At 33.5% G+C, this 19,446-nt stretch overlaps 1 protein-coding gene across 1 annotated transcript in view; it reads right to left on the bottom strand.

Moving 5' to 3' along the window:
* Window positions 1-1,863: 1,863 nt before the first annotated feature.
* The window catches only part of Tom70 (translocase of outer membrane 70), a 49,126-nt gene continuing 31,543 nt past the window's right edge, over window positions 1,864-19,446 (bottom strand). The window contains exons 12-20 of the mRNA XM_080162061.1: window positions 15,057-15,131; window positions 13,535-13,622; window positions 12,628-12,700; window positions 11,888-11,974; window positions 9,042-9,113; window positions 8,751-8,843; window positions 8,236-8,328; window positions 2,927-2,998; window positions 1,864-2,408 (exon numbers count right to left, since the gene is read on the bottom strand). Of these exons, the coding sequence (XP_080018187.1) occupies window positions 2,346-2,408; window positions 2,927-2,998; window positions 8,236-8,328; window positions 8,751-8,843; window positions 9,042-9,113; window positions 11,888-11,974; window positions 12,628-12,700; window positions 13,535-13,622; window positions 15,057-15,131 (716 nt within the window). The 3' untranslated portion in view covers window positions 1,864-2,345. The remainder of the gene's footprint in view (window positions 2,409-2,926; window positions 2,999-8,235; window positions 8,329-8,750; window positions 8,844-9,041; window positions 9,114-11,887; window positions 11,975-12,627; window positions 12,701-13,534; window positions 13,623-15,056; window positions 15,132-19,446) is intronic.

The following is a 19,446-nucleotide window of genomic DNA, read 5'->3' as shown; positions in this document are numbered from 1 at the left end:
TTACTTACTTAAATCATCCATTTTTGGGGTTGATTGCTTACTTAAATCATCCATTTTTGCTACAAAAACCTTACTTAAATAAGCCATTTTTGGGGTTGATTACTTACTTAAATTATCCATTTTGGTTGCAAAATCCTTACTTAAATAAGCCATTTTTGGGGTTGATTGCTTACTTAAATCATCCATTTTTGCTACAAAATCCTTACTTAAATAAGCCATTTTTGGGGTTGATTACTTACTTAAATCATCCATTTTGGTTGCAAAATCCTTACTTAAATAAGTAATCAACCCCAAAAATGGCTTATTTAAGTAAGAATTTTGCAACATAAATGGATGATTTAAGTAAGGGTTTTGCAGCAAAAATGGAGGATTTAAGTAAGCAATCAACCCCAAAAATGGCTTGTTTAAGTAAGGATTTTGTAGCAAAAATGGAAGATATAAGTAGGACATTAATCACAAAAATTGCTTGTTTAAGTAAGGATTTTGTAGCAAAAATGGAAGATATAAGTAGTACATTAATCACAAAAATGGCTTGTTTAAGTAAGCAACCAACTACAAATATAGCCTAAATGGCTGAGAAGGGATTAAATTTTGGGGAAAAATAATCCGGATTAAAATCTTAATCTGTAAGACATTTACGTCAAAAGCGTCCGATTTGGCTGATTCTTATCAGCCACCCTTATTTTTGGGGATTTTTAGGGGTTTATAGGGCAATAATAGTTCTTCAAGTAAGCAATTAACCTACGAAAATGGCTCGTTAGTCCGACATGTCCGATTTAAGTAAGCCACTTTTGTTGTAAAGTGCGGACTTTCCCGATGTGAGCACGTCCTACTTAAATCTGACAAAAATGCTTATATAAGCACAAAAAATGGTAAATTGCTGAGATAGAGATTACTAGGGTAAGGTAAGACTGTAACTCAAAGATTAGTAAAAAAAGTGACTAGTAAATGAACAAAAGACATAAAAAAAAAGATCAATATATAATATTTTACGTTTTTATATAGCTTTTTTAAAAGGACATTTTAATATGAAAGAATCTTATAATATAAACTTATAATCTTCCTAATTTTTTTATTTTCTGTTTTCAACTTTGTTGTGAATATATTCCTGTGAAGCATATAGCTTTTTTCGCAGCTTTCCTTTAAAAATAGCTAGGATTATCCGACACATTTTTCACTGTATATTCCAAAAAACAAGGACAATTTCATCCAAAAGTCTTAACATCCCTGTTTGATAAGTCAGTTTTGCCTGGTGAATATTTTATCAAATGAACCAAAAAAAATAAAAAGCAGCACGCGAAGAATTTTCTACAAAAATCAAGGTTTGTCACTAAATTGCATTAATATAATATCTATAAGGACATAACTAAATTTATGAGACTTTATTTTTTTAAAAGCTTTACTTAGAACATTTGAGCATTGATTATTTTCATTGAAATTAGTCTGCTGGGATTTTCAAAAATTCAGCGGCATTATGTGGGCTAGTCCCCAAGCAGTATTGTGGAGCTGTTTGGTTTTGTTGCGGCTCCGGCTCCTACTGAAAATCAAGAAAAACTCGACAAAATAATTATAAAGTCTACTTTAGACTTTTGAAGGTTTTAAGTTTTTTTTCCAGATATTTTTTTAGCTACCCCCAGAGCCGCTTTGAAAATAATGGCTCCGGCAAAATATGGCAGCTCTGGCTCCGCAACACTATCCCATAGTCCTTAAAATTATTGAATTTGCATTAGATATAGTATCCAAAGTCCAAGACAGACAAGAAATTGATTTAGATCCATTGTCCCATCCCTTTATCTCTGTCTATTACGGACGTACAAACCAACTATATTTGAAAAAAAACCTTTGCTTAAAAAAAAACAAGATTATTTTTTTGTAAACTTTATTTTACCATAAGACTAGTATAAAAGAGTGATAATTCAAATGATAACATAACAAATAACTGAAAATTGAATATCAATAATGCCGCGAGAGATTATTTTTAAAACAAAACATACTAATTGCTTTAAAGTATGTACAAAAAAACTATAAAAGTAATAACATCTGACAAAAAAAAATATTTTTTTTTTAAGTACCAAATAAAATTTATATATTAATAACACCTAAGTACAAACAATGAAAAAGTACTTTAGTGTAGATAATATTTTGCATAATTTCTGAAGATGAAGCATTGCATTTAATTATTAAATTTTCATAATTTTTGAATAATATTGAAATGAAAAACAGTGTCAAGTCTGACTATAATATGAACACATGTATGGAATAGTTATATTGCTTGTAAGTTAAGTGCTGCATGCCTGACATAAGTCTTGATGTAAAAGTATGCTATGCTTATGTGCATGGAAGATTTAATCCAGACCCAGGTCTTGAAGTCCACTGGGTACCTCGCTCAGCTTCTTCTTGGCGTTCACCTACATAAAAAAATATATCAAGGCATTGTAAACAAGGATGACAACATTCATAAAAACGATGCTCAACAAATAAGCTAGTTAAACAAACGAACATTTACAAAAATAGAATAAATCGCATTTAATGTATATCTATCTATTACTTAAACCCAGGGAAAAGGGGGACATGAGATGTTTATTACACTAGTCCCGAAAGTTTTATAATAACTTTTCCTTTTTTGCTGGCTTAAAAACTTTGGGGACTTTTCTGAATTTTGATTGGTTGAATAATTAAGCTCTGTGTCCAAATGTTTCAACCAACATCTAAGGGTAATTTTGTATAGTAATTTCTTGGCCATTGCCTTATCCCTTTAGATCCCTAAAGTCAGGATGCCAAAAATTGACAAACTTACATTTAACAATATAGCCTAATACAAACCCCCAAATTCTTAATCTATCTCAAAATGAGGGGGGAAAGTTTCTATTAGGCTCTTTGATTAAAATCACCGATTTTCTTAATAACTAGCATTTTATTTTGATACCTTGGCTCTTGCTGAGTCCCTTAGTCCAAAAAGATGCGCCATCTCTAGTTCTGTATTTACCAATGGAATAGCCTGAAAACAAAAATTTTTAACATTAGACTTTATAATTTTCAATAGGTATACATTCTTGTATGCTAAAATTGTTAGTAACAAAAAACTTTTCCTACGATTATGATGATTAAGGCTGGGCGTTTTTTTTGAGATGGGAGTTTTTGAGATAGTTGTTTTCTGAGATGACCCGAAAAGCTAACCGATCTAACATATAAATCAGAAGAAATCTGGGCTCGGCAGCCGGTCCTTTGACATAAAATAAACGGCTTATCGTAATTTAGGCGGCTGAGGTTGGCTGCATATTGTAAAGGATAATCCGAATCGTAGTAAATTCCTCTTTTCAAAGATGTTATGTAAGAGGTACAGACAGACAGACATACCATGGAAGCTGTGTCAAAAACGGATGCTTAATGACTAGATTTCAAAACATTGCACAATATTCAACGGATCCTTTTATTTTAGTTGAATGTAGTACTTAAAATAAACTTGCAATGGTAGAGGGCAAAGAAAAGAAAACTAAGTTGATGGGTTTATTTAAAACAGCTAAAAAAAACTGTAGCTTTAACTGCTTGAATTTATCTTCAAACCAATCTTTTATTCGAAATTTCGCCTATATCATATTAAAACTGGTTCTGAGCCACATTGAAAAATCATGTATCGTATCGCAACCTAGAAAATTTCAAACGAATTAAAGAAAATATCAAATTAATCCCTCGAGGGCGAAATAATTGGATTTAATCCTATGATTTATATTTTACTATTGGCAGAAAACTGTCTATTATACGATGCCCTAAATAAATATTATTTTTTTCCATCAAAATTTTGTTGAAATGTATGAACTTTAAAAAGAATTTTAGTGCATATAGTGCATGAGATAAATCATAGTATAATTTAATTTATTATCATCCACTTATATAAACTTTCTCGCCTTACAACCAGTTTAGAAAAAAGTAGCGCAGCAAATAATGACTTATCTTTCCAATTATGGCTATAAAGCTTTATTTTTCGATGTTGTCATTCTTGTTCTATAATTGTTTTTATTAGTAACTTGTTTAACTCTTTGTCCATCTTAGTGTCATGGAAAGTAGCGGATTTCGTCGTATTTTCATAGTAGCTTTTCTCATATTTCTAGTCCTTGCGAGGGGCTCTATCCCTGCGGGGCAATCATTAATCCTTATACTAAAGTAACAGGATGTTTGTCTGTTTGTGTATCTGTGTGTCTGTACCGAAGGATCTCGCTAACCACTGAACCGATCGGGTTCTCCTTAACAGGGTAGCTTCTCATAGGTCCCGGGAAGGTTTATAACTATTTTCTTGGGGGGGGGGGGGGGAGCACCCCAACCCCCCCAAAAAAATTATTTTTATTTTTTTTAACTAAAATTAAAAATGATGGGGGGGGGGGGGTAGATATACCACACTTTTCTGGGATTTTGCCGAGTCAAGTATCAACTGTGGGGAATATCAAAGGATGACTCCATGCAAAATTTGAGCCGGATCCGGCCAAAACCGGCCGTGAATTTTATGAAAAACCGGTTTTTTCCGGTTTTTAGGGGGTATCTGTAAATCGATTCAGCTGGAGCAAAACCGGTTAGAGGTACAAAAAATTTTACTTCACATGAAATTTAGCCAATGCAATTGCCTACAAAAATGTACTTCATCATCAACTTGATTGGACAACTCTTTCCCCTCCTAAATGTCCATTAAAACCTCGGAAACGGCAAAAATCGCCAAAAATCACGCATTCGGCGGCAAATAACGGCTAAACGGTCAGCCGGAGGCGAATGAAACATAACTAAAGAAATGTCTGCCTCAAAAAGTTGTTCAACATCAAAGAGATGCTTGAAGTCTCTAAAACGACTCCTTCCCCTCCTTTAAGGGGAAAAACTGAAAAAACGTGATTTTCAAAAGTATGCCCACTTCGTGGGTGTGGGGGGCACTGAACCCGTCACCCCAGGGTCACCAAATATAAAGTCTAGGCGGCCCACAATGCTGAATTTTCACCAAGTGAAAGTCTTGTGTCATTATCTCTTATGAGAAAAAAGTTATTAATTAATTTAAATTTCAAATTGTGATTTTTTGATGGATTTCTTTGATGAAATGACAGGCTGGTCAATTTTTAGGCCATTTTTTGCTGTTTTCGGCCCGCCACGCACAAACGGTTTGAGATAATCTCACGGGACCTTTTGCCCGACCTAAGCCTGGTTATTAGTAAGGTCTAAGAAAAAAAGAATCCCGGATTGGATGAAGCACGACGTCGCTGCGCGCTGTCAAAAATCGCTGGTCGGCTCATTTTGCCCCCTCAAACCCTCACCTCGTGCCACTTTTCTGTGTAAAGATTATAATTATAATCTATTGCGTAAGTCTGTTTTTTTTCCCTAGACCTCACAAATAACCAGACTTAGGTTGGGCAAAAGGTCCCGTGAGATTATCTCAAACCGTTTGGGCGTGACGGCCCAAAAACCGCAAAAAAATGGCCTAAAAATTGACCGGCCTGTCACTTCATCAAAGAAATCCATCAAAAAATCACAATTTGAAATTTTAATTAATTAATAACTTTTTTCTCATAAGAGATAATGACACAAGACTTTTACTTTGTGAAAATTCAGCATTGTGGGCCGCCTAGACTTTATATTTGGTGACCCTGGGGTGACGGGTTCAGTGCCCCCCACACCCACGAAGTGGGCATACTTTTGAAAATCACGTTTTTTCAGTTTTTCCCCTTAAAGGAGGGGAAGGAGTCGTTTTAGAGACTTCAAGCATCTCTTTGATGTTGAACAACTTTTTGAGGCAGACATTTCTTTAGTTATGTTTCATTCGCCTCCGGCTGACCGTTTAGCCGTTATTTGCCGCCGAAGGCGTGTTTTTTGGCGATTTTTGCCGTTTCCGAGGTTTTAATGGACATTTAGGAGGGGAAAGAGTTGTCCAATCAAGTTGATGATGAAGTACATTTTTGTAGGCAATTGCATTGGCTAAATTTCATGTGAAGTAAAATTTTTTGTACCTCTAACCGGTTTTGCTCCAGCTGAATCGATTTACAGATACCCCCTAAAAACCGGAAAAAACCGGTTTTTCATAAAATTCACGGCTGGTTTTGGCCGGATCCGGCTCATATTTTGCATGGAGTCATCCTTTGATATTCCCCACAGTTGATACTTGACTCGGCAAAATCCCAGAAAAGTGTGGTATATCTAGGGGGGGGGTACCCCCCCCAAAAAAAAATTCTTTTAAAATCAAAATAAGAAATTGGGTTATCAAATTCGACTCCCCCCCTCAAGTAACGTAGGGGGCGTAGCCGCTATTATTTACAAAACCTATCAAAAGCTATTGTGAAAATACGTCGAAACCCGCTACTTCGTTTTCTTTCCATGATCCTAATATTCCTCTTAAAGATATTTCATTGGGGATCAACAACTCCACATTTTATGTGCGGCAAACAGGCTTCTTGGCAGTAGATTTAGGATTTTTTTTTACAATGGGCCGGTTTGATTGCGGCAGATGTTAAGGACGCAATTTAGTCCAAGATAGTGCGACTTGGATCAAGTTTTTGCTGTTTCTTTGGCTACAGCCTACGCAGCCTCGCCTTGTTAAAGAAAAGTCTTGGCATTTGAGTCTTGCTTCTATCTTGCATAAAAATATTGTCCTTAAACAAGACTATTGTGTCTCACAAGTAGCGCAGCAATAACAAGGTAAAAACAAAGGATTAATATAGCGACTGTTTTATAGTTCTATTAACTTTTAAAAATTGTGTGTTCCTGTTAAAACACACACATTCCAAACCACACACACATACATACACGCACAAACTATAATGAAACATCCAAGATTAAGAAAATCATTAATTTGGGCAAATCTCTGAGGACTGAAGAATGTGAAATTAAAAGGACAATCTCGAATAATATTATTGAAAAACAGCGACCGTTTCTTGTTTTCATAAACCTGTTTCCATCAAGAGATTTTTTTGTTTTGGGGGGGGGGGGGGCTTGGATAAAGAGTGGTCCTCTGTGGTAATGGATTTCGTCTGTTTAGCAAATTTTCATCCTATCTTATTGTAGATACTTAGACATTTATAGACATAATGAATCGGCTTTTAGCAAGCTTGATTGATTGATTGATTAGCCATAGTTTCTATTTTGAAATCTATTTTTAAAATCTTCAGTTTTGTGTGTTAATTTTTGTATCTGCTTTTTTTTGCAACAGTATTGCCATGTTTTTTGAATAAAAAAAAGCCGACCTCATAACATAACGAAAGTTAAGCAATTTTAACCAATTTACATTGATATACTTCCTCTATATATAAGGTTTGGCAATCCGAATCCGGAATCCGAAAACAACAATCCGTCCAATTTTTGGACACCGAATCCGCAATTCAAATTATTAATTTTTATGACTTTTGTAGCATTTAGAATGTGGCAGGCAAAACCAAAAAAGTATTTTATTATTTCTTAACTACAAGTAAAATGGTGGGTAGCATCCAAAGTTTTTTTGTATCTTATTTTCACAGTAGCTTTTCATGCTTATTTTAGGTAAGGTTAGGTTGAGTAAGGGTTAAGTCATGGCCGCTAGGGGCTATATTTTCAAAAAGAACTTTAAAAATATTGCTAGAATCCGCAAACCACAATCCGAAAATCCGCAATCTGCAAAAAAAATAGAATCCGCAATCCACGGATTAATCCGCTTTTTAAGGCGGATTTTTGTAAAAATCCGAACCTGACCCAAAAATTTAACAGATTGCCAACCCTAGTATACATACATTGGCGTGCATGAAAGGGTAAAAGTGGAAGGGGTTAAAATAATATCCTTAAAATTGAAATTTCTCAGGCATTCCCATTCCCTCCCCTCTGTTTCACCTTTTAAAGGTTAACACCACACAGGTAAAACTGTGTGCACGCGACTGTGGTGGGGCCCCATTATTATATATTAGACAACAAGAATGTATGTGTAGAAGGTAGAGGAATCTTGAGTTGACAATGATTAAGTATGGATAACATCAGCAACGAGATTCCAGGTATTCTAACAAAGTCACAAAGAGCGTCATTTTTTCGCATGATTCTGTAAAGTTATGTGCAAGCTTCCAGTTAAATGCACGTGTTAGGTTTAACTGTTCTTATTTATGCGTTTAATTATACTATGCGTTTGGTGCAGTTATACCTAATAAGCGCATTTTACTAGAAGCGTGCACCCAACTTTACGTGGTGACGTGGTGTGCACTAGACACGAACCCGACACCTCCCCGTCACCTATTGATGGTTGAAGCCTACCTTATCAAAGTGATCAGCAGCTTGTTGATAATTCTCTCTTTGTAGTTCTAGCTGTCCCAGAGTCTCGTAGGCAAATTCATTCTTAGCATCCAACTAAATATAATCAAACATTATTGTTGTGCATACTTGGTGTATTTATTGGAATTGGATACAACCTTAAGGGCGATAACTTTTTGGGTTATGAAATTTCCCCCCCCCCCCCTCCCCATGTTTCTGACAAATTTAAGCAATGTTAAACTTTTTTTTGGTTAACTAGTTTTTCTTGGGTCCAAAAATCAAGACAGAGAGAGGGGACAATTCGCTGTTTATTACACTAGTCCCAAAAGTTTTATAATAATATTTATTTTGTTTAATTAGGTAGAGTGTTCAAACGTTTCGACCATAAATTTTAATCTTCAGAAGGGTTAATTTTATGCATCATCATTAGGGATATACATGAATTTATCGGCTATTGTCTTATCCCTTTAGATATCCGCAAAAAACCTGAGAATCATGTAAAATATCACAGCTCTCACCTTAAGAGCTTCATTGATCTTGACCAGGCAGTTTTCAATGTTTCCGGTCATTTGGAGATTCAGCAGGGCAAGATGGATTATCAGATTGGCGTTCTAAAATCATTAACATTAAGAGTCAAATGCTTTGTTGAAATCTAACAAAGAAGTAAGTTGCCTTGCCATTTCTACTTGTATTCAGTTTCTTTGGTTGTATACCTTAACTTTAGTTAAAGAAGTTTCTTTTACATATTAGAGTAATATTAGTTTCTTAAAATAATACGAAAAAGTGACAGATGAACATGCAAAATTTACCTTTGGATTGAGATCAGAACCTTTCTTATACATAGCTTCCGCTTCTGCCAGTTTATACTGTTCTTGTAAAACCTAAACAAAAGCTTAACCATTTTTTGGATAAAACAAGGATGACAACATCCATAAAAGCGAAGCACTGAAACGGTAGGACAAACGGACATTAACACTTGTATAGTGTCTGAACTGAATAATCAGAATATAAAAGTATCGAAAGAGTCGAAGCAAAAATTAAGTAAATTTGTTGGAAAACTGCTTTATGGACATACTTACATTTTTAGGACTTGATTATAGAGTTGATTCGCTTATACTATTGTTCTTTGTTGTCCCAGGAATCAATATACCAAAAATCAGATCAAACGGATAATTAGATCACATAAAAATTTGAAGTTAAAAAAGTAGAAAAATCAACATGTTTAAAATGGACGTACGGACATTCTGGTAATGATTATAGAGTTGCTACGGTTTCTAAATCGTACCTAACTACTACAGGAATCATCATGCAAAATTTGAAATCGATAGGACAATTCTAACATGCCTAAATTAACGAATAAAAGCTATCTATCTCGGACGGACGGACCGACCCTAATTATAGTAAAGCTTCGCTTTTAAAAAGAAAGTTAAATACTTTCCCTTATTACCTCTAGTCCCCAATCTTTATTTTGGAAGAAAATAAAGCCTATTAAGAAGGGCTCTAGGTAGAGGCGTGGAGAGGGGGTGAATCGCCTCCCCCCCCACAAAAAAAAAAATCTTCATGCCCTGGCAAATCACTCAGTACACAACCGGTCTTTAACCTTACAAAGTCCTACACCAACGGGGCTCTTTATAACCAAACCTAACTAAACCTAAAATAAGCCTTTAGATTTCTAATTTTCTCTTCAAAAAGTTCGTTTTATGTCCTTATGCAAATTGTGGGAAGCCCTCGAAAGTGGCATAAACTGCATTGAAGGGCAATAGGTTAAAAGTTGGCTTTTTAGATACATTTTTACTTAATTTGTTGAAATTAAAAACATTATTTGTCTATATAAATTTGGCTGCTAATAGATGTAATTGTCCATATTTCTTTCATAATATTGCATTGCATAAATATGAAAAAATAGAATGTATCCCACTAAAATCTTGTGTTAAACATATATCTTAGAAATTAAAGAATCTAACAAAGATTTATTACACTAGCAATTTTTCCACTCCTCTTTACACGCTGTGCCACGATGCTAAATAAGTTTGAGGTAAGAATAATGCAGAGAAGCGCATTTTGTAATTTATATATAATGGATTTAAGGAATAAGGATTTACTTATAATAAAAGTTTGACTTTTTAAATTCCAATTAATACATTTTTATATTAAAAATTATTTTACAACTACTTCTATCTTCACGTATTTTATTAAATATTTTAGCATATTTTAAGCTTTAAAACCAATTAAAAAGGTAGTTTTAGTGCAATCATAACAAAAATAGAATAAACTTTGCCAGAAATAGATTTGATCTACATAAGGTGTAATTTCATTACTTAGGTATTAAAATTGTAAATAAATTATCGTCAATTGTATTATCCCTGGTAAATGTGATCTTATAAAGTATTTTCTTTAAATGGATTAAATCTTTAGAAACATCTTTTCTCAAAATGGGATATCTAAAATGGTAATAGACTATTACTCTCAAAACCCCCAACAACGAACTATCATTAGAATTATTCTCTTCAACAACTTTTTCTTGTACTACATCACATGGTGTCCTCTGCTTTTCAAGTATTTTAACGGAGAAAATGTTCTATTCTTTACATGAGAAAAAAAATGAGATTAGATACTTGTATGTATGTATCATGAGCATAAAAATTACAGTTTAGCATGAAATAGTGAAATTAACTTGCTTTTCTAGTTGCTTATCTAAAATGTATGTCAGTAAAAATTAAACATAACTTAAAACCAGACTATCTTACTCATTATTGACAATTGGCCATCCAGTCGTTTTAAAGAACTTAAAAACACTAAAACGTCGATACAGAAATCTAGGCATGGCCAAAATTTAATTATCCTAATAATTTCAACCCAACGGTTAATCGAAGTTGGAAATTCAAAACTAAACTAGGCTATGTCTAGGTTAATTAGTTCTGATGATCTTAACGGGTTTTAACTAAAACACAACGATACTAGTCAGGCCAGTTGGTCTAAGTGAAAATACATACATCCCACTACTTTATTACATACTAGCGGCTTCGCCCCTAGCCTCTAGGGGCTTTGCCCAAGAGGTGATAAAAAAAAATTATTGCGAGAGACCATAAAGGTACATGGAAACTCCTTCAAAAAAAAAAAAAAAAAAAAAAAAAAAAAAAAATGGGGGGGGATTTTTTGGTTTATGGGGGGGTTGGGGGTGTCCCACCCCCCGAGAAAATAGCTTAAAACCACCACAGGACCAATAGGTAGATACCCTGAAGAGTAGAATCCGATCGGTTCAGTGGTTACCGAGATCTTAAGGGACAGACAGACAGACGGACGGACAGACGGTCAGACGGACAGACGGACAGACAGACATCGTTCTACTTATATATTATATATATATATATATATATATATATATATATATATATATACTAGAGGCTTCGCCCCCTAGAGGCCTCTAGGGGCACTTGAGGAGAGGGAAGTCGAATTTATTAACCCAATTTCTTATTTTAGATTTTAAAAGAAAAAGTAAAAAAAAAATTTGGGGTTGGAGGAATTTTTTTGAGGGGGGTGATTTCTCTTCAGTTCAGGGGTTAGCGAGATCCTTCGGTACATACAGACAAACAGACAGACAAACATCCTTTTACTTTATTATAAGGATGATTAATGATTACAAAAGGAAACAAACCTTGGCATACAAAGCATAAGCTTCAACACAATTGGGAAATCTCTTGATGGCATCTTCAAATCCAGCCACGCTAGCCTTGATCTTACTCTAAAACATAATTACATAATAAAGAATATATTAACTTCTGCTGCTAAGTCAGTTGCATGAAATTAATGGTAGAAAAAAGTCTTAGACTACAGCTATAGAGGCTTTACTTATTAACGAGAACAATTGGAACTTCTTGAAATCTGCCTTTAGTTTCTCATAATTATAGGGGGGGGGGGGGGGGGTTGCATGTGGGTTAATTTAAGCAAGATATTTGAAACGATACTACTCCCTAAGGCCTTTTCTGGAAGCACCATGAAGCTAAAGTAAAAATCCAATGAATTTTTGACCACCTTAAGGGTGGCCTAAAAATTTCAAAGTGAAATTACTGGGCATAATACTTGTCTGAAATAGTTCAAATTTTTACACCAAAAGGCATAATAAATGCAACTGCACTAATTAATTTCAATATAAGTTTGTTAATAGTTATTTCTCGCATCGTATTGTAAACAGCATTCCGCGGATATAGAATGTACAATTTTAAGATTAAAACCAGATTAAAAATTAATCTTATGATTGTACATATTTATATTCGTAGAAAGCTGGATATAATACGATGCTAGACATAGTTTTCGGATTCGAATGAATACGAGAAAAAGTATTCCCTAATATAGTGAGACACCAAATGCCAAAAATTGAAGTGACCCTGCTCATACCTGATCAGCTGATTGTTGTGCAGCCAGGAAGTCGGTGTACAGCTTCTGTACATAAGCCAAGGCAAAGTCAGGACTAAATTTAAAACAAGGAATATTACTTTTAATAGCAGCGAAGCTTCTTGCCGCATTGGACAGAAGAGTGTAAAAAAACAATATCATTTTAATCAAAATTATTATTATTAAGTAGATTTTATTCTTCAATATCTGTTTATAATTTCTCAAATCTAATTTCTTTCTTTACATTTAGATACATGCATGAAGGCATTTTTTATGTTGCAATAAATAAACTTAATTTTATCGGACATTAACTTTTTTTTATAGTTGAATGTACTTAAAAACAAGAATGACAACATCTATAACAGCAAAGTTAACAACACTGATTACGAGGTAAATGAACATTTTTACTCGCAAGGAAAAACATTTTAACATAAGAAAATGACAAAATGTTTATATACAGTATAATTAAGAGGGATACACTTTCCTCGTAAGTCGTAGCTATATAAAAAGAGCTGTGCCTTATTTACAAAGAAATCACGATTTTATATATTAAATCATTAGAAAGGTCATTGTTGTTTCAAAATGGCGTTATCCTCTTAGAAATTTTTTTTTCAATTTTGGAAATTAGAATAACCCCCTCCCCCGACAATGACGAACAACTATTTTAGGTTAGGTTTTAGGCTAGGGAGCCGAGCGCCGCGGCCAGAATTTATATTTCGCTGTCGGGGGGGTTACCCAAATTTTCAAAATTAAAAAAAAAATTCTAAGAGGATAATACCTTCAAAATATCAAACTCTAATCAAGAATTATCATAGGACAAAATTAGAGCTAACCGTGACTGCATGGCCGCCGGACGTGACCTAACCTAATTAAAGAGTAGCTGCGCTACTAAAGTATTTGCAGCACTTACTTTAATGTATTTGCCTTGTTTAAATCTTGCACAGCGTCGTTGAACATATCCAGAAGCAATCTTACTTGTCCACGATTCATATACACATCTGCAATACATTACAGGGTGCACTGCACTTTCACATCCGCATATCATCTTTAAATCGTTTAGTGGTGCGCTGAATCGGGGCGATCTAGTTCACTCCGGTTTGGTGCGGCAATGTCACTCGTTGAGTGCCATTGCCGCGCCTGTACCGCACTACTGGGCGCGCTGATTCGCCCATTCCATTTTGATTTAAAGATTGAAATCTAATAATATCTAGGTGCGCCGAACTGGATCGCCCCGATTCAACGCACCATTAAACGATTTAAAGATCCAGCTCCGGGATTTTAATGGATAAGACAATGGACGATATAGTGATAAACTTGCCAAATGATGATAAACAAAATTACCACTTCTGTAAATGAAAATTATTGGTTCAAATGTTTGGATACTGCTAAATTGGAACCATTCAATTTAAAAAAAAAAGTACCCAAAGTTTTGAGCTAACTAATAAGATTACGAGGTTATGTGTAGGCTAAGAGATATAAGTTTTCCGGAATTGTAATGTAGGGAGTAGATTTGAAATCTGCATCAAATTTTAAGGATTTTTTATAAAATTCGTTTTTTGTATAATTCTTTATTTAAAAAATCTGCGCTCTGATTGGATGTCGTACATCATTCAACCAATTAGAGCGCAGGTAGTTTAAAATCTACCTATCCTATTGGTCAAAATTAATTAACTTAAAATGTATTTCCGCTTTTAGATAAAGAATTTTACAAAAAACGAATATTATAAAATATCCTTAAAATTTGATGCAGATTTCAAATCTACTCCCTACATTAAAATTCCGGAAAACTTATATCTCTTATTGTAGGCCCCCCCCCCCCCTTTCATAATAATATCACATTCACATTTCATATCCGCAAAAAGACAAAAAATGGCAAAGAAATAAGAGTGAGTGTTTAATTAGAGCGAAACTAATGAGAAAACATTTTGTGATGTTGTAATGAAATATGCGGGCGATTTGATAATTAGATTAGTAAGTGCGGAACTGAAAGCACACCCAACAATACATTTACTTTATTAAAAGCTTATGGTTGTTGTACATTATTAAGTAGCGAAGCTACTCGTTCGTTCTAAATGTCTTGTTCGTCTATTCTTATGTCTAAAAAAATTGAAGGAAATGCGATTTATTTTGTTGATATTAAAGATATATAAATATTTATAAGAATTCGGAGAAATATTTTTTGGTTATTTTATATGACATATTTTCTTTAGAATGGTGAGTCTCATGAAGATTATATCTTAAAAATAGGCCATTTATAAATAAATACCTTGTATTTTTAAAAACTAGTGAAATGGGTTTAACTGATCACGTGACTGGAGAAGATTCGGACAGGACGAGAAATCCTCGTAAACCGTAGTTTGTAGGTTGTTAGTAGCAAAGCTACTCTATGATTCGAAATGTCCGCCCGTCAGTTCGTCTGTAATAAAAATTACCTGCGTTGTCCGGCATAAGTTTCTCGGCTTCGTTAAAATCTGCCAGGCTTAGTTCTGCATCTTTGGCTGGGTCTACAGGTTGCCATTTTTCATACATCATGTTTCAAAATAGTTTTAAAAGGACAAAACAATCAAAAAAAAATATTTAGCATGGATATTTATGTCCTAAAAAGCACAGTAAAAAAATCATCAACATTTTAAAAAAACGTAGGTACTTGCTCACACTCAATAACCGACATGCCAGCCCCAGTTTTATAGTAAGTACTATAATTAGGTTTGTTCTAAACCAGTAATGTCTATGAATTTCAACTACATATAGGGAAATTTTGTCTATCAGCATTGGCATGTTTATCAATTATCATCTATTATATTATCCCTTGAGATCCCTTCTTTCACATGAATAAATGTAAACAGAAGGGGGGGGGGGGTCAAAGAAGAAATGAACACAAAACAAAAAGCGAAAAGAAAAGAAAAAGTTTAAATAATTCCCATTATATCACACACAAAAAGCTACATTTTTCTTTCCAGCAACGGGTACTTTACTTTTATTGACAAAGTTATATTATAAAGATTGCACTTAAAGGTAAAGATTTTTACACTTATGGTTAGTAAAAATGATGCTTCTTCTTGGGATAAGAATACATTTTCTGCAAAACAAATAGAAGAAAGAAAAAACCTGATATAATTTAAATTAAACCATTGATTTGTAAATAAAGCCCAATTTAATTTCAGGGTAAAGTAAAACACTTGTCATACAAAAGCTTAGGTTTAGGTTACACTACGAACCTCTGGTTAAGAATGAAGTTTAGATAAATGAATTAGAAATGTCCTTTAGAAAGTTTGGCATGGAGCTCACTCTTCTGCTGTACTATGGATGTATCTCATCCTTATTCAAGATAAACCTATTGTGAACACAAGACAATCAAGGACAAGAAAGTTGTTAAACAAGGGACAATGAGAGCTCCTCTTTATTACCTCACCCGAACCAAGTATGTCAGGTGTCCTAACAAAGTCCAAATCTAACAGAGAAGAAACAAGGGTATTTTTTAATCTATTGTCCTGTCCCTGTAACTAAGTTTACTGTCTCTTTTAGTTTACAAGGTTTGTTGGCTAGGTATAAAAAGTGGTACTTTGTATTTTACAGCATGTACTACACTTCTTACACTATTGGTTAGTAATATAGGATAAAGGGGAAGTTCCATGGTGTGGACTCCATTTACATTAGGGTTGGCAATCCAAATCCGCCCAATTTTTGGCCAATTTTGGAATCCACATCCGAAATCCGTTTATTTTTTTTTACAGCGGATTCGGATTCTTAATTGTTAGGCTAAAACTAGAGTCTTGAGTTTTTTTTTTATTCCCCCCCTCTTTGAAGGCAAAAATCTTCACCACTCTATTTCTCCCCACCTACACATCCAAGAGGAGAGATCAGAAAGTATGAAAGAACGCAGCTTTATATTCTTCCCAGTACCCGGTATAATTTAATCCTTTAATATATTTTTTTAAATAGCCTTATAAAATATTGCTAGAATCGGAAATCTGTCAAAAAAAATAAGAATCCGGATTCCGCGGAGAATCTGTTTTATTTTTGGACGGATTCTTGTAAGAATCCGAATCCGGTCCAAAAATTAGACAGATTGCCAACCCTAATTTACATATTGATTAAAGATCTTCTAAAGGCGAAAGAGAACAATGTGCTACAAAATAATTTACAAATCTTTCTAAATGTTACTATCTTTCTAAGATGTAAATAATAGTATACAAACAATTGGTGTTATAAGAAATTAATTATCATTATCACCAGGAATAATAAAATATTGTCATTACTTACGTAGTTGTGATAAGAAATAATACATTTTTTACCATGCACTTTTCAAATTATGATGCACTCCTACAGTCTTTACATTGATCATACTATAGATTATCATTTGTATCAGCAGAATTGATACAGACCTAGATACCTATTGTTTTACAATTTACTGATCATATACAAGTTTTATAGAATTTTATTGTGTTACATTATTCTGTTATGTTTTCATTTGATAGCCTATGAATATAATTCATTGTAATGTACTTTCAATTGGAGGAAGAATTGTTTTTCTGCCAGTTTACCTATTCTTTATTCCTATGAACATCTATGAAGAAAAACAATATAAATATACAGTTTTTCAACAAACCAAAACTTTTGAAAGCAATGTCACTTAGCATTAGGAGAAAATTATTCTTCATGAACCTAGTTTGAGACATTCAATATTCATTGTTCAGAGTACAAATAAGTAAGAGGGTCATTTTTTCATGTATTATCCAAAAAGTTGTGTGTTAGCGTTTAGTCAAATGCGCTTATTAAGTCAAACTGTTCTTAATATTGAACATTTCACATGAGGAGCAGTTTGACTTAATAAGCGCATTTGACTAAATGTTAACACACAACTTAACAGATAATATGCGAAAAAATGAACTTCTTTGTGAATTTATTCTTTAAAATTACAAGGGCAATAATGTCAAAAGATGGCTTAGCAACAATTTTTCAAAACAAGAAAAACGCTGCATTATTCTTATTTTGAGTAGTTTTTAGTGTATTTGCTAAAATTTAAAGATCCTACAATGGACAATTTACCCAAATTCATATACACAGACACACACATCCTACTACTTCGGCAGATAGACATAAAATTACTTCATAGAAAGATTGAAATGTAATTTGTTTTAAAAACTGGCCGAGTTATACCAAATTTCTAAAGACAGACAATTTTCCCCAATAATGTTAATTGATCTCAAGTGATTGTTTAAACATATTACAAAACATATTTTTATTAAAATTAACAAATTCGTGAAAGTTTATTTGAACCAGCCCCCCCACCTAGCCCCCAACCACCTATTAGCCTCCGCCTAAACTCCTAAAACTCCCCCGAGAAGGAATTTTACTAATTTGAATTCATTAATTCTGTGCAAAAGTTGTCGCATCCCCTGGAATTATGCAAAATTGGTGTGCATTCCTTTCCGCATAGTTTCACATTAGCAGTTTCATAATTGCATATTATTATTACATTAAATAAAAAGAAGGGGGCATTTAGTGATGAGATTTAGGCACCTTGGGGCTAAAAAAAAAACTAGTTTTAATCTTATAATTGTACATTCTATATCCGCGGAAAGTTGTTCATAAAACGATGCGAAAATAACTATTAAAATTTTGGGTACCAGTGTGATTTACACTTTGTTAACCACTCTCTTCTATCCTGAAATACCTGCAAAATTTTGCATAGTATACATACACATGTGTGATGTGATCAAAATACAGAACCATCAAAAAATAATGTTATGTCAGCTTGCCATGGACAAGTTGTTTTACTATAGATCACCAGACTAATCAGCTACTATTTATTATTTGAAAGAGTAGGCTGCAGGGGGAATGCATTGGCCTATAAGCAGGCGCATTAAAACATAATGCACAGGTAAAAAAAAGTAAGAAGAGAGATAAATTTAGGAATCGACTACAATAACAAAACAATAGACCCTAACTTTAGAAAGTTGGGACTGAAAGAGAAAAATGATTTATTGTCCAATAACTTATTTTTTTCATGATTTTAACAATATATTTTTCTGTTAAAAACAATTCACAATATTGGTTGGAAAGTATAAACACTCTTCTAAAGCATAACTTTATTTCAGGGGTAATGTAAATATAATAATATAAACTGTATTTCATTTAAACTTACAACAATTTAGGAATTAGTTTTAATCCAAAACCCCAATCGTTGCATGACTTGTTAGAATCATCTTACTGATTTCAAATCTTGCATGGGTATTTCTGTATACCTGGAAAACTAAGCAACTCTATAATTTCTAATGCAATGTCCGTACGTCCATTTTAAATTTTTTGCTCTCAAATTTTTACATTTCGGATAAAAATTACCTAAGAATTTTATATAATTTTGTAATAATATAATTATTTTAATGAAAAATAATTAGGAAATAGTTTCTGGAATGAAATATCCCTTTAACACTGTTGTGTTTTCGCTAAATATATTAACAACTGCAATTAATTGGATATAAGATATTGGAAAATTTGTGGCTAAAACTTGATTAAAAACTTGGGTCTTCAGATATGGGGAGTGTGGGGGAGGGGGGGGGGGTGATACTAGAGGGAAGGTGGCATGCATTATTATATGCATGATAAACTTTTATCATTCAACAAATATTACTTTTTCTTCAGGAAAAATGGAAATTAAATATTTTGAGAGAAATCTTGGGAAATATTCAGAAATAGATCAATCCTAAAATCACAGAATGCGCGCCTTGTTAAAATTTATGTGCACAGTGACATAATACATAAAATATAGTTTATACTCTTGAATTTAAACCGTTCAGACAATGTAAAAAATATTAATTT

Source organism: Acartia tonsa, chromosome 5 (genome assembly GCF_053477335.1).
Source record: "Acartia tonsa isolate MP-2025a chromosome 5, ASM5347733v1, whole genome shotgun sequence".
NCBI classification, from domain to species: Eukaryota; Metazoa; Arthropoda; class Copepoda; order Calanoida; family Acartiidae; genus Acartia; species Acartia tonsa.
Note: the sequence above shows the minus strand (reverse complement) of the source record. Positions and strands in the feature narration are given on the sequence as shown.